This window comes from Notolabrus celidotus, chromosome 11, assembly GCF_009762535.1.
Source record: "Notolabrus celidotus isolate fNotCel1 chromosome 11, fNotCel1.pri, whole genome shotgun sequence".
NCBI lineage: Eukaryota > Metazoa > Chordata > Actinopteri > Labriformes > Labridae > Notolabrus > Notolabrus celidotus.
The window spans coordinates 10,606,352-10,618,079 of record NC_048282.1 but is presented as its reverse complement, the minus strand read 5'-3'; the positions used below and the strand labels follow the sequence as shown (position 1 = coordinate 10,618,079).

The following is an 11,728-nucleotide window of genomic DNA, read 5'->3' as shown; positions in this document are numbered from 1 at the left end:
GGCTTCGGTCTGAAGAGCTAATTTCTTGATTGGCACACACTGTACAGAGGGCAAATTTTTTTTATAACGCGACAGTTCAGAAAATATTAAGATAACAAGTTTCGTCCATTTAAGAACATGACTGACTTGACCGACAGGGGGGAACTGAGCAGCAACCTCCAGCTGCGAGAATTGAAGCCAATGCGGAAGTGTTAAAAACTGCGGTTCATCGAGTATCCGCTTGAGGCTGGCTCCGAAAGTACCGGAAACCACATACACACAATTCTAAAAAGACGATCTGTACAGCAGAAATACACGTTTACAGCTGGGTACAAAAACGAGTGTAGTCTGGATAGTTCATTTCTCTATCGACACACAGCTGACTTCATTGACAGGCGGGAACACTGTAGCTGTTGGCTAGGAGGCTCAAAGCCCTCCTCTTTACCTCACACGAGCGTGACAGAAGTTTGGTTGAGTTCAGCATATCCAATATGGCTGATAACTGGCTTCAAAACAGCGCTTTAGAAACAGATGGGTGAAGTCACAGATACTACGTCTATTAAATACAGTCTGTGGTTTTTCCATCTCATGTTGCTACTCAGACGTTAGACGCTGGCGTGCACGACAAAGTCCTGAGTGAAACACAAACCAGTGAAAGGATGTCATTTACTCATTTTAATGGTTAAAAAAATACTTCTTTGCGCAAAGAGACAACAATACGTCCTTGTTCACTGAGGAAACAAGGGACCAAAACAATGATGGCCACCAAATGATGACAGGTGGAGCGAGATAAGATGAGGTAAATGTTTTTTGAGGAGAGAAAAAAAAAAGGCACAATTTACAATCAATCATGCCCCGAATTCACAATAATTATAACGACAACAATAATAATAATAATAATAACAATAATAATAATAATATATCAATACAGCTAAAAAAAATCTGAAAATCTGCAACAACAAAAAATACAGACCAAATATATCATACAAGGCAAATCCTGCCTGTCAGGCTCGTTCTATGTTCTGTACATGGAGCCCCTCAGTCCTGATGCTGATGCTGTACAGGTCTCAGTCCTACAGCGCACAGGCACGCCGACATACTATCTGACCACCAGACACGACACGCACAGTTTGGAGGGCCCGATGCAATCGTCATGGCAGAAGGCACCGCAGCCTTGGCACATGATCATGGCTTTAAGGCGGCACGAGCACTTGAGCGCCACCTCCTCGGCCGTACTGTCAGTAAAGGCCTGGATGCTGAGGGTGGCCTGGGTGGCGGCCAAGCGAGGGCGAAGCTGGAGAACACCGTCCGCCATGCTGCGGGTAAAACCACCGTTGTCCATCACCGACACATTGGCCGTGTAGCTGACTCCTCCGCCTTGTTTCGGGAGCTTCCCGTACAGCTGGAAGGGAAGAGAAGAGGAGGGTGATGGGGAGGACGAGGAGGAGGAGGTGGAGTAGGGACCTTTGATGTGTTCCTTCTTCGCCATCCTGGCTAAAGTCATCTCCATGTTGAGGAGTCCCTCCATCGCCCCACCGCTCAGGTAGCCGTCCATGATGGGCTCCTTTTTGGTAACACTGAGGGGTTTGATGGGGGAGGATTTGGAGAGAGCCTGGCAGGATGGCCGAGTGCCCGCTTCGTTCTTTACAGAGGACGCCGGAGACAGCTGCTGTTGGTGAAGGTGGGAGAGCTGAGACTGAGGGGGGCGCCAGTTGATCTTGATAGTCGGCACCACCTCTGTGGGACACGGGTCTGCATGGGCAGGAGAGGGGCCGTTCTGCAGGGTGCGGTGGGAGTTCTGTGGCCGGTCTCCCTGCGAGGGCTGAGGACCGTGAGAGTCTTTGATGACTGCAGACTCCAGGGCGGTGTGAGAGCTGAGGTCTAGTTTACTTCTGTAGATTGAATTCGAGGAGGAGGAGGAGGAGGGGGGCACCGAGGTGATGACTGGGACTGCTCCTGGAGCCTGCTGGGATTGATACTGAGACACCGCGGGCGTCTCCATCAGACAGGAGACCAGGCGGCCTGGTGGAGACTTGTTGTTGTTCACAGTTAGATCAGGGCTCAGGGACTGGGCTAAGATCTCCGGCCTGCCTCGTGACCCCGGGGTCCTTGCTATTGGTGGTCTGGGTTGGGGTCCCGGCAGCCGGCTGATCTCTAACCTGTTAGCAGAGTGAGCAGGCAGAACTTTCTCCAGGGACAGGCTGCCCTGTAACAGCTGAGTGACCAAGGGGTTGTTGGCCTCCACACTGGATACTGGTCTGGCTGAGATTGGCAGTCTCTTGGAGGTTGCAGAAGAACTGTGGTGAGAGAGAGAGAGCTTTAAACCTCCAGGACACTCGTCTTCAGCAGAGATCTGTCGGGACACTCTGCAGTCTTCTCCAGGCTCCATTTTGACCACAACGTTGGAGTCCCTGGTCGAAAGAGCCTGGTGGTCCTGGGAGTGGGGGCGGCTGTGCTGGGGGTGGGGTAGACCATTTGGGAAGCAGGGCTGGATGACGGTCTGGCCTTGGCGGCTGGATACGTGGGCATGGATGACCGGCTGCTGGTTCTGAGGCGGAGGAGGAGGGCTGCAGATGACCAGTTGACCGTTTCTGGGCTTGCTCAGTTGGGGGCACCAGTCCTGGTCTGGGTGCTGATCATCTTCCTGGCTCTCGTTCTCACAGTCTGAAGCGGTTTCTGTGGAGTCGCTGTGATTCCCAGCCTCATAGTCTTTCTCAGAAGAGTCCATGTGTCGGGGTGAGGATGCATTCGTTAGCTTTCTCTCTGTCGCTGAGTGAGAAAACACGTCATGGGTATCCACATGATGAGAACCGTGCTGGATGACTCCACCCAGACCAGACTCCTTGCCCTTCAGCTTCTCTTTGGGATGACAGGAGCTGGCAAGAGTCTGAATAACATCCACACCCTGAGCACCGAACCTGGGGAGGGAATCTGGGATGGAGGTCGGGACCAGAAGGGGTTTTTCACAACCCTGGTCTGCTCTCTCTGAGGGAACAGCTGCAGACTCAGGAACCCGGCTCTGTCTAGCTGACAGGGCAGCAGGGGACTTTGAAACAGCATCAGACTCTGGAGAGGACGACTCAGCTGCCTTCTCCAGTCCGTTGGAGGAGCTCTGTACACTGGTGGATGTTGTCTCTGTCTCCTCTCCTGTATCTGCTCCTCCAGCGGTGTCCTCTAGAGGAGGACTCGGGGTCTGCGGGGGCTCCAGGGACGTGGAGGTGGAGGTGGAGGTGGTGGACAGAGACGGAGAAGGCTGGGGCCCAGGTTCTACATTGTGAAGCTGTAGTTGTGCTCCAGACGGATTAGCGCTCGTAGACGATCCCTGCTCCTCCATCCCACCACCTCCCCTTCTTCCTCCTCCTCCTCCTCCTCCTCCTCCTCCGTCTCCTCCTCCTCCTCCTCCTCCTCCGGGCTCGATAGGTCCTGGATGCTCTCGCGCTCGTCGTCCATTGCTGCTATCCGGTAGCCCAGCAGCAGGCCGCAGCCGGACCCCGTCCGTCCCTGTCCCGTCGCCAGTGGCTGCAACAGCAGCAGCGGCCTCCCGCTGGGCGCGGGCTTGCTGGGCGCGGGCTTTGATGTCCGCCAAGGTGCGCGCGCCCCCCGTCCCCGACCGCCGCGAGCCCTCGCCGGGGGGCACGATCCTTGGGCAGATCTGGTAGGTGGGGTGGCCTTTGACCCAGGGAGGTTTGATTCTGGACAGTTGAATCTGGAGCGGAAACAAGGAAAGAGTGAAACTTTGAACAACTCATCTTTTAAAAAGCAGAGAGCATAAAGTTTACAAAATTAAGTCTTACCCGGATTGGCGGCACCTTAGGCTCTTCGGTTGTCGGCTGCGGCTTCTCTGTGCGGACACCGTCAATTGTGGTACGAAAGGACTGACGATCATCCAGCCGCGGCCTCTTTTCGGGAAAGCTGGAAAAGGCCTGAGCCTCCTCGGGCCTCCTCTTCTCCTTGGGCTGGGAGCTGGGGACGGGGGTGGTGGCTGGGCTGGCTGAGGGGCTGCTCTCACGGCTGCTGGTGGCGGTGCCTCCTGTGACGGAGGTGACCACGGAGGCGGTGTCATCCAGGGGATCGGCTGCAACTGCAGCACTCGATGACGCCGAGGAGGACGAAGAAGAGTCCAAGCCTGCTGCAAAGGCTCCTTGTCTGTCTGAAGGGGAGGAGGGGGAGGAGGCTGGTGAGGAGGCAGATGAAGAAGACGAAGAGGAGGAGGAGGGGGAGGAGGTGGAAGCAAGAGCGGGTGCAGCCTCCTCTGGGAGCAGGCGGGCGGTGACTTCTTGTTCTTCGTTGGCACTGGTGGAGGCAGGGCTCGGGCTGGGGCTTGGAGTCGGTGTTGGAGTTGGTGTTGGAGTTGGTGTTGGTGTTGGAGTTGGAGTTGGAGTTGGAGTTGGAGTGGGAGTGGGAGTGGGAGTGGGAGTGGGAGCCGGAGCCGGTAACTCGACCGGCTCTTGAGTTGGAGAAGGCTTTGGCTCGTTGGATGGGCTCTCTGCCGGGAGCTCCACCCCACACTCGGTCTGCAGCTCGACCTCCCCTTGCACCACTGTGTTGTCGGACATGGGAGAGCCGATGGAGACGGCAGAGATGTCCAGAGCGGCGCTGGCCTCTGGTGTCTCTGGGGCTGGCAGGGCCGGAGGTGTGGTCTTGCAGAGGGTCCGGCGAGCCCTGCGCCGCAGATCAGCCCGTGTGCGTCTCCTCATCCGCCCGTCTCTCCTCCTTCGACCTACGCTGCGTCTCTTCGGTGTTGCAACCACAGCAACGTCACTTTCCAGCACAGTCGCTGCAACTTCACTGGCTTCGCTTGCGGTCAGCTTGAGTGACTCTTCCTTCGTCAGGCCGGACCTGCAGGCAGACATATAACGGTTTAGCATGTTATGGAAAACACAGGTGAGCTCATACTTGAGTGGATGTTAAACTTGGACAGAATAAGATGCTTCTTACTTTTGCCCGTGATACTCCTCAAAGAACTTCTCCTTCCATGCTTCAACCTTCTTCTCTTTCTCCATCTCTTGTCTGAATCGAACCTGCATCTCATGGGTGAACTCCCCTAAACCAAAAAGATGAGATCATTTAAAAGAGGAGCTCTATGTGCAACAGCACTCTTGTGTGCCAGTAAACCATGGCAGCTTCAGCGTCTTACCCTCAGCCAGCCTCTCTTTCCAGCTCTGCGAGGCGTGGGTGAAGAACTCGTTGTTGAGAGCTGAGCTGCTCAACCGGGCCATACCGTCAGATCCAACCTGCAAGGAGAGAGGAAGCTCTTTTTAGATCGCAATGAAACAATGGAAACATCAGAAGCACAGCTCAGGCATAAACAGCTGACCACAAATTACAGAGCATGACTCAGCCGAGCTTTGAAAACGTTTGTTTTTAAAAATACAAAATGCTTTCTGACCATGTTGAGAAAAACTGAGATAGCAGAAGCTATATTGGTTGCTCTGGTGTTCATAATGTCATATTGTCACAGTATTTTTCGACCGCAGGAACTTAACCATGGAACTAGGGACTTGAACCCCCGAACCACGTGCTTTTCGACAAGAGGAACCAGTGTCTAAATTTAGTTCAGGGGTACTTAACCTCCCCCTGAAAAGTACCTGCTTGGAGGATAGTACTTTTCAAAGGTCCTGGGACTTTGGGGGGCAGGGCCTGCAATGATGAACGTTTTCTGATTGGTAGATTAACTGAATTGTTTTTATTCCGCCTGCCGTCCACAATAACATCACACGCATCTGTGATTCACTTGATTTCTCTTTCTTTCACTTTTTTTTTGACTAGTTTATTATACTAATACTAGTTTAGTTTTTATTCAAATGTCAAAATATCCTCAACAGATATCTAATGATCATCAAAGACGTTTGTGAGGGACGTATCTGGCTGAACGTCGGCAGTTAATAGGGTCGCAGTTTGAACCAAAACACCAGTTAATCTCTGCAACAGCTATAAAATCTTTTTTATACGCTTCACTTAAAAAGCCGTGTAGAATCCGTTTTACTACTTGCTTATCTCCTCTCACGCGTTGATTCAGTGAATCCATCTGTGATGAAATATAGCACCATCTAAAACATCGCCAGCTGAGTCTCCTACATACTAACAGGCTAACTGTTGTGTTGCTCATTATGATACATGCCTGTCCATCTGCTTCTACAGTGTCATCTTTGTTTAATTTGCATTAGTCTTCCTTTTACTGCCCTCTACTGGTCTGGTGGTGTAGTGCAATTAATTTTTTTTCTCCATATGTCACTGGCCTGAGGTTGAAACACAGACAACAATGGGGGCACAGGAACCTTTTAGTTCTGGGAAAAGTAGTTCTAGGGGTTAAAAGCCCCTAGAACTCTTGGTTGAAATGCACCTTCAGTCTAAGATTCTGACTGCATGTTTTTCCACCATCAGAATCAGAGTAGTGGACTGTTAGTGGAATTTTCATATTTCTGATTCTGCTTTGGAAAGTTATATGAAAGGTAAGCATAAGAGCTAGAGATGGAGTAGCATACCAGTCGGTCCACCTCCGGAAGCAGCTGCAGAAGTTGCTGCTGCGAGTGTGCGGGGAAGGCTGAGAAGGTCCGCACATTGATGAGAGCTCTGATGTTGGTGTTGACCAGGATGGAGCCCGGTGTTTCAAAGTCGACGTCCACTCCTCCTCGACTCCTTTTCATGGGACCTGAAACAGAAATATGTTTGATCTGAAGCGTTCTGGCTTTCTTTTGTTGTGTTGCTGGACAAGAGAGTGATTGTTACCTGAGGGGACGTGCTCTCCGTTCACTTTAAGAGGAGTGAGGACAACACGAGGCATCATGACGGCTTTCTTCCTCTGCCTCCCTGACTGTAGGAACACAAATAGAGGAAAAGTCTGCAGTGATGCTCTCAACCCCTTGATTACTTCACTATGGTTATTTTTCCATTGTAAACATGGAGTACTCAGTGGCCTCCTGCAGGGTGCTGACCTGTCTTGAGCGGCTCAGTCTGGTCTGAGCGTGTGGAGCATGTTGGGCCTGCTGTGCTTCTGTACGTCCCTGCTGTCCTGCTGACCTGCTGAGGCGGGTCTGTGGCTGGTTGATGACAGGCGGTGGCTCGGCGGAGCAGGAGGCGCTGGACGAGCTTTCGTCCACGGAAGCTTCAAGGCAGGGAGAATAAATACGTTTACAACTCTGCAAGCATCTAAACTTTCCTGACGCTTTCCTCTGTGTCTCATATTTGAATCAAGCAAACGCTGCAGCAGCAACAGTTGCATAATTTATTCAAAGCTGCGATCGTGAAGGAGCTCTTGCCTCCATAAAGTTGGAACGCACAAACCCAAGGGTCACTCTCGTTAACTCAAAGGCTCTACACTATCCAGCCTTTCATGTTACAGTGGCATAGTGTTGATGCGTTGTGTAGTCTTACCATCATTGTCTCCGCTCGCAGCATTGGTCTCGGTGGAGTCGCAGCTCTCCTGCTCGGTTGCTTCAGTGGGTCCAGATGATCCTACAGCCGAGCCCGCCGCAGGATTGCTGCCGCTGGAGGAATGAGCGGTGCTTCCAGTGGCCTCTGTTGTTGTATCCGTCTCTGATGTTGTCTTTGACCACTGGGGGGCATTCTTCTACAGAGCGTGAAGAGCACAGAGTTAACACAACTCTTGTCTTCTGCAGAGCAATTAGTGCTATCTGCAGGTGGGATGCACATCACTTGATTCTGCAGTTGTGCATCATATCTACAGCTTTTATTCCTATATTGTTTTTTATTGATCATTAGAGTGTTGAAGTGTGTGAAGATGGTCATGTTTGAGTACCTTGAGAGTAAACAGGCTCATACGTCCAGGCAGCTTGAAGAAGATGCTGTTTTTGACTCGGTCTCCTCTCACCTGGGAGTGCAGCATGGTGACCAGGCAGGCTAGAGGAGCGGTGCCACTGCAAACAAATACACACAGTTTTACTACCATGTGCATTCCACTTCTCTAGTGTGATGCAATTCTGTCTGTTACACCTGTAGAATTGAGACCAGGCTATCTTCTATCTGCAAACAATCTCTTCTACTTGTATACGCTTTACAAGTGTCTCCCCACCGTCCCTGCAGGTAACAGAGAGCGACTCTCTCTCCTCTGTTAATGCTTTAGTTGAGGTGCAATCCGTCACATTAAAAAACATGGACCTTCTTATACTGATGTTTAAATTGTTCTGTGTGGCCTACATGTGGCTCACCTGTTGTGAGAGTGGACATAAATACACCTCCATCCTGTGGGGGATGAATCAGTTAAAATGTAGGTGCGCTGCTGACTCTGCTGAAGGCTGCAGCTTTGTTTATTCGAAGAGACTGTCCTTACTTTTACTGTAAATGTATTTGACTTGATACCCTTTTAAAAACCCTGAATTAAATAAGAGAAAAAAATATTTTCAATATTCTTGATTACAAATCAAAGTGCAGTGATATTTTTCAGTGGTATAAACTTCTAAATAAAAAGGTGTCCATTCATTTTATAAAGCAAACATAAGAGAGCATATATTTCACTTTCTTCTTGTCTAATAATTGGTTTAGAGAGTTTGAGTATGTCGCATTGGGAACCCAATATCATGCATCGTGAGACTCATCCTTCCACTATTTACAGATTCTACATAAAAATTAGAACCTGAGCTCTGGGATCGGAACCTTCTGTACAGGAAGTGTTGTGATAGAGCACTGACCAGTGCTGACCAATCATACATCAGCAAAATTCAGTGTATGCAAATGAAACGAGCTGTATGGACAGCAAAAGCAGGCACGAGTCCCAGCTCCTATAGCTGGTAATCTTATGAGGAGATCAGATCCGATTTTTACAATATGAATATTTGCGTAAACTGAGTCCCGATCCGATACTTGTGTTTGCCTAGATAATAGTTGCACAAGATATAAGAGTGTTGAGCTGCACGCTGTTTTTTTCCCCCGCAAAAACAAGTAATAAAAAGAAACAGAATATGTCTTATGTTTATTCAATTCAAATTAATCCAGCTTGCTTTGTTGAAAAACTCATTATCTGTTTTACAAGCTCTGCTGTATGAGACCCACAAAACTGGTGTGCATGCATTACAGCACGCTTAAATCCGAGGCTGCCCTGAACGCAACTCTCACGAGACTGCGTTATTCACAACGGCAGCATCCAGCTGCAAGACGAAGGATGTAAATATTGGGAGTGACAGCGAGAACAAAACATGCCATGCCACTAGCTGTGGAGTGACATGGATATAGAGAATGGCAGCGTTCGCTAGCCACAAGGTTGCTTATGCTAATGCGACAGACTGTCCTGTGTTTTGTTTATGTGAGTTCATCAATAAAATCGAACCATTGCTTGAGTTCTACATCAATGTCCCGTTTATTATCTTCTTATTATATATACACAGTTAAGTGAACTCAGAAAGCTCAGTTACACTCCTGTGTTAGCCTTCAGCTGAAAATTGTGTTCAGTGACAGCGGACGTAAATGATCGGCTCAAATGCCGATCGCCGATCAATTAAAAAATATCCAGATCAGCTCCGATCTGATGGTTGAGATCAGGATCAGGATGTCCTTAATTTGCGATAATTTGTTCTAGATCACACGTTTCATCTTGAACATCAAATTTGCTCAAGGCTGTGTTGCATAAGCCAATCAGTGTTCAGAATTCCTGACTACCTTAAATGCATCAGAAACAACCTCCATTCAACAAACTAACATTTGAAAGTTGTTTTCTTCTCCTCTTGTGGACAGACATCACAAAGCTTGCAGTTTTTACAAATCTTCAACACAAAGCTGTCATTTTAGAAAACTCAAGACCCCTTTATGGCACGTAAATCACAAAAAGACAGTTTCGATTTTCTGCTTCATACTGCCGAAGTAAGCTAGTCAAGCCTCTGTGTAACTTACGGTCCACTGTTCACCTCACACCTACGCCTGCACGAAAAGATTAGTCTTGATTGGAAGTCATTTAAAGCCAAACCCCAACTACACTGCAGTTTCCTATAATATTGCGTGTATTGTGTTTATCCTGACCATGCCATCATTTTGCACCAAGAGTAAGCTTATAGTCTCATGGCTTATGAGCGAGTATGAAATAAGGAGACAGATGACAGGTAAAGAGAGTCAAAGTCACTTCAACCTACCTCCTGTTTAGTTTAGAAGCAGGGCAGGTGGTCCGTGAAGAGAGAACGTCATGTGAAAGGAAATTAGAAACTCAGTTAGAACAACATCGAGCAACGCGTCTGCAGTTTATCAATGAAAATGGTAACTACAGGTTTGGTCCTAATCAATGTGATGAAACAGTCAGGATTGAATGAACAACGAATCATGTCCACAGGTAAAGCTCAGAAACTGCAATCAGGTTCAACAGAGAAATAAACATGTGCTTCTTACCGCATCTCCTTCAGCCCCTTGGTCTGGATGACGTGGAGGATTTGTTTGGGAGTCATGGGTGCATCGGAGAAGTTCTCCAACACCTGAAAGAAATGAACACTGTTTTTAACACAGAGGCCGAGAAAGTCGTGTGCTCCAGAAAACTCCAAGGACAAGACAAAGACGGCCCGACCTGAAGAGGAAGTGCCTCAGAGGGGGAGACCGGTAGATCACTATTTGTGGAATTAAATGATCATGTTTGGCCGACTACATTTTGTCCTGCTATCTGTCATGAAATATAAAAAAGATGACATAAATTCTCAGAAATTCTTGCAGCTGATTTGGCCCCACAATGTGCATATAATCTCAAATTTGCAGTATTGTGTGTTTGCAGATGATGGTGTTATTTCAGTGGATTAGCAGCTGGAGAACAGGAGAGATCCTGAGCTACCTGGTGGTTCAAGTGCACAACCTGTGAGTCGGCAAATTATTTTAATACCTATTTTAATACTAAAACACTGCAATGCAACTTTTACTCGACTGACCAATGAAACCCTCTGTAATTCAGATTATTCATGGCTTGTTTTAATGATCATTTTGCCCTCTGTTTCGTGTTTAATGTCTTGAATGAAGCACTTCTTGCTGAAATGCGCTGCCATGCAAAATAGCTAGTCAGTTAATCAAATGAAAGAAAAATAAATCGACAAATCGGTCAATAGTGAGTCTCATTTTTCAAGCAGAAATGTCAAGCACGCATTGGTTTGAGGTTCTGAATTGTGACAATTTGCTGCATGCTCTGATTTTTTCACTGAGATAGTTTTGAGTCTTTGGGTTTTGGAAAAAAAGGTAAGAAACTATGACGAGCTTCTTTTCATATTTATGGTTTATATATTCTAAGTTTTTATTCTACTCGTGAGAAAAAAAATGTAGAAGGGTTGAACAAATCTGAAACTGTGTTCAAAACAGTCTGCAGCCTTTATAGGATTACTTATCTGTGGTTCTGGATCAGGACCTGGTCCATTGTAGACAAGATTTTTCACAAATCTCAAACTATGTTTTAAAGACCCAGAAGCCTCTTCAGACTAAATAAGTCGAGACCTTTAGTTTCAAGGAAGAGTGGTTCTGAATCCGGACCTGGTCCAATGTGGTGTAGTCTGAAAATAAGCTGTAAAAATGTGATTCTTTTCATTTCAGTAAATCTGAACCTGTTTTTAAAGGAGTCTGTAGCCTCTCTGGAATAATTAAGACCAGATCTGAGAAGCGTGGGTGTTGTGGTTCTGGATCAAGACCTAGTCCACTGTAGTCAATAATGAAAAAAGGCAGTGCAGTCGCTGCTTTTTTTTAGTTGCATTTTCACAAATAGAATAAAGATTAGACAATTCTGAAGCTGTGTTTTAAAGAGTATGTAGCCTCTGTAGAATCATTTAGTCTAGATCTGAGA

General features: G+C 47.9%; 2 protein-coding genes across 2 annotated transcripts in view; one reads left to right on the top strand and one right to left on the bottom strand.

The window, feature by feature from the left end:
• Positions 1 to 639: 639 nt before the first annotated feature.
• Positions 640 to 11,728, bottom strand: part of asxl1 (ASXL transcriptional regulator 1) — a 12,517-nt gene continuing 1,428 nt past the window's right edge. The window contains exons 2-11 of the mRNA XM_034695924.1: positions 10,308 to 10,391; positions 7,739 to 7,858; positions 7,354 to 7,549; positions 6,915 to 7,084; positions 6,709 to 6,793; positions 6,465 to 6,631; positions 5,117 to 5,213; positions 4,918 to 5,023; positions 3,774 to 4,818; positions 640 to 3,685 (exon numbers count right to left, since the gene is read on the bottom strand). Coding sequence (XP_034551815.1) covers positions 1,079 to 3,685; positions 3,774 to 4,818; positions 4,918 to 5,023; positions 5,117 to 5,213; positions 6,465 to 6,631; positions 6,709 to 6,793; positions 6,915 to 7,084; positions 7,354 to 7,549; positions 7,739 to 7,858; positions 10,308 to 10,391 — 4,677 coding nt within the window. The 3' untranslated portion in view covers positions 640 to 1,078. The remainder of the gene's footprint in view (positions 3,686 to 3,773; positions 4,819 to 4,917; positions 5,024 to 5,116; positions 5,214 to 6,464; positions 6,632 to 6,708; positions 6,794 to 6,914; positions 7,085 to 7,353; positions 7,550 to 7,738; positions 7,859 to 10,307; positions 10,392 to 11,728) is intronic.
• LOC117821552 (zinc finger protein PLAGL2-like) overlaps positions 10,745 to 11,728 on the top strand; it is a 22,238-nt gene continuing 21,254 nt past the window's right edge. Inside the window, exon 1 of the mRNA XM_034695925.1 lies at positions 10,745 to 10,761. The gene's annotated coding sequence lies outside the window, so the exon portion shown is untranslated. The remainder of the gene's footprint in view (positions 10,762 to 11,728) is intronic.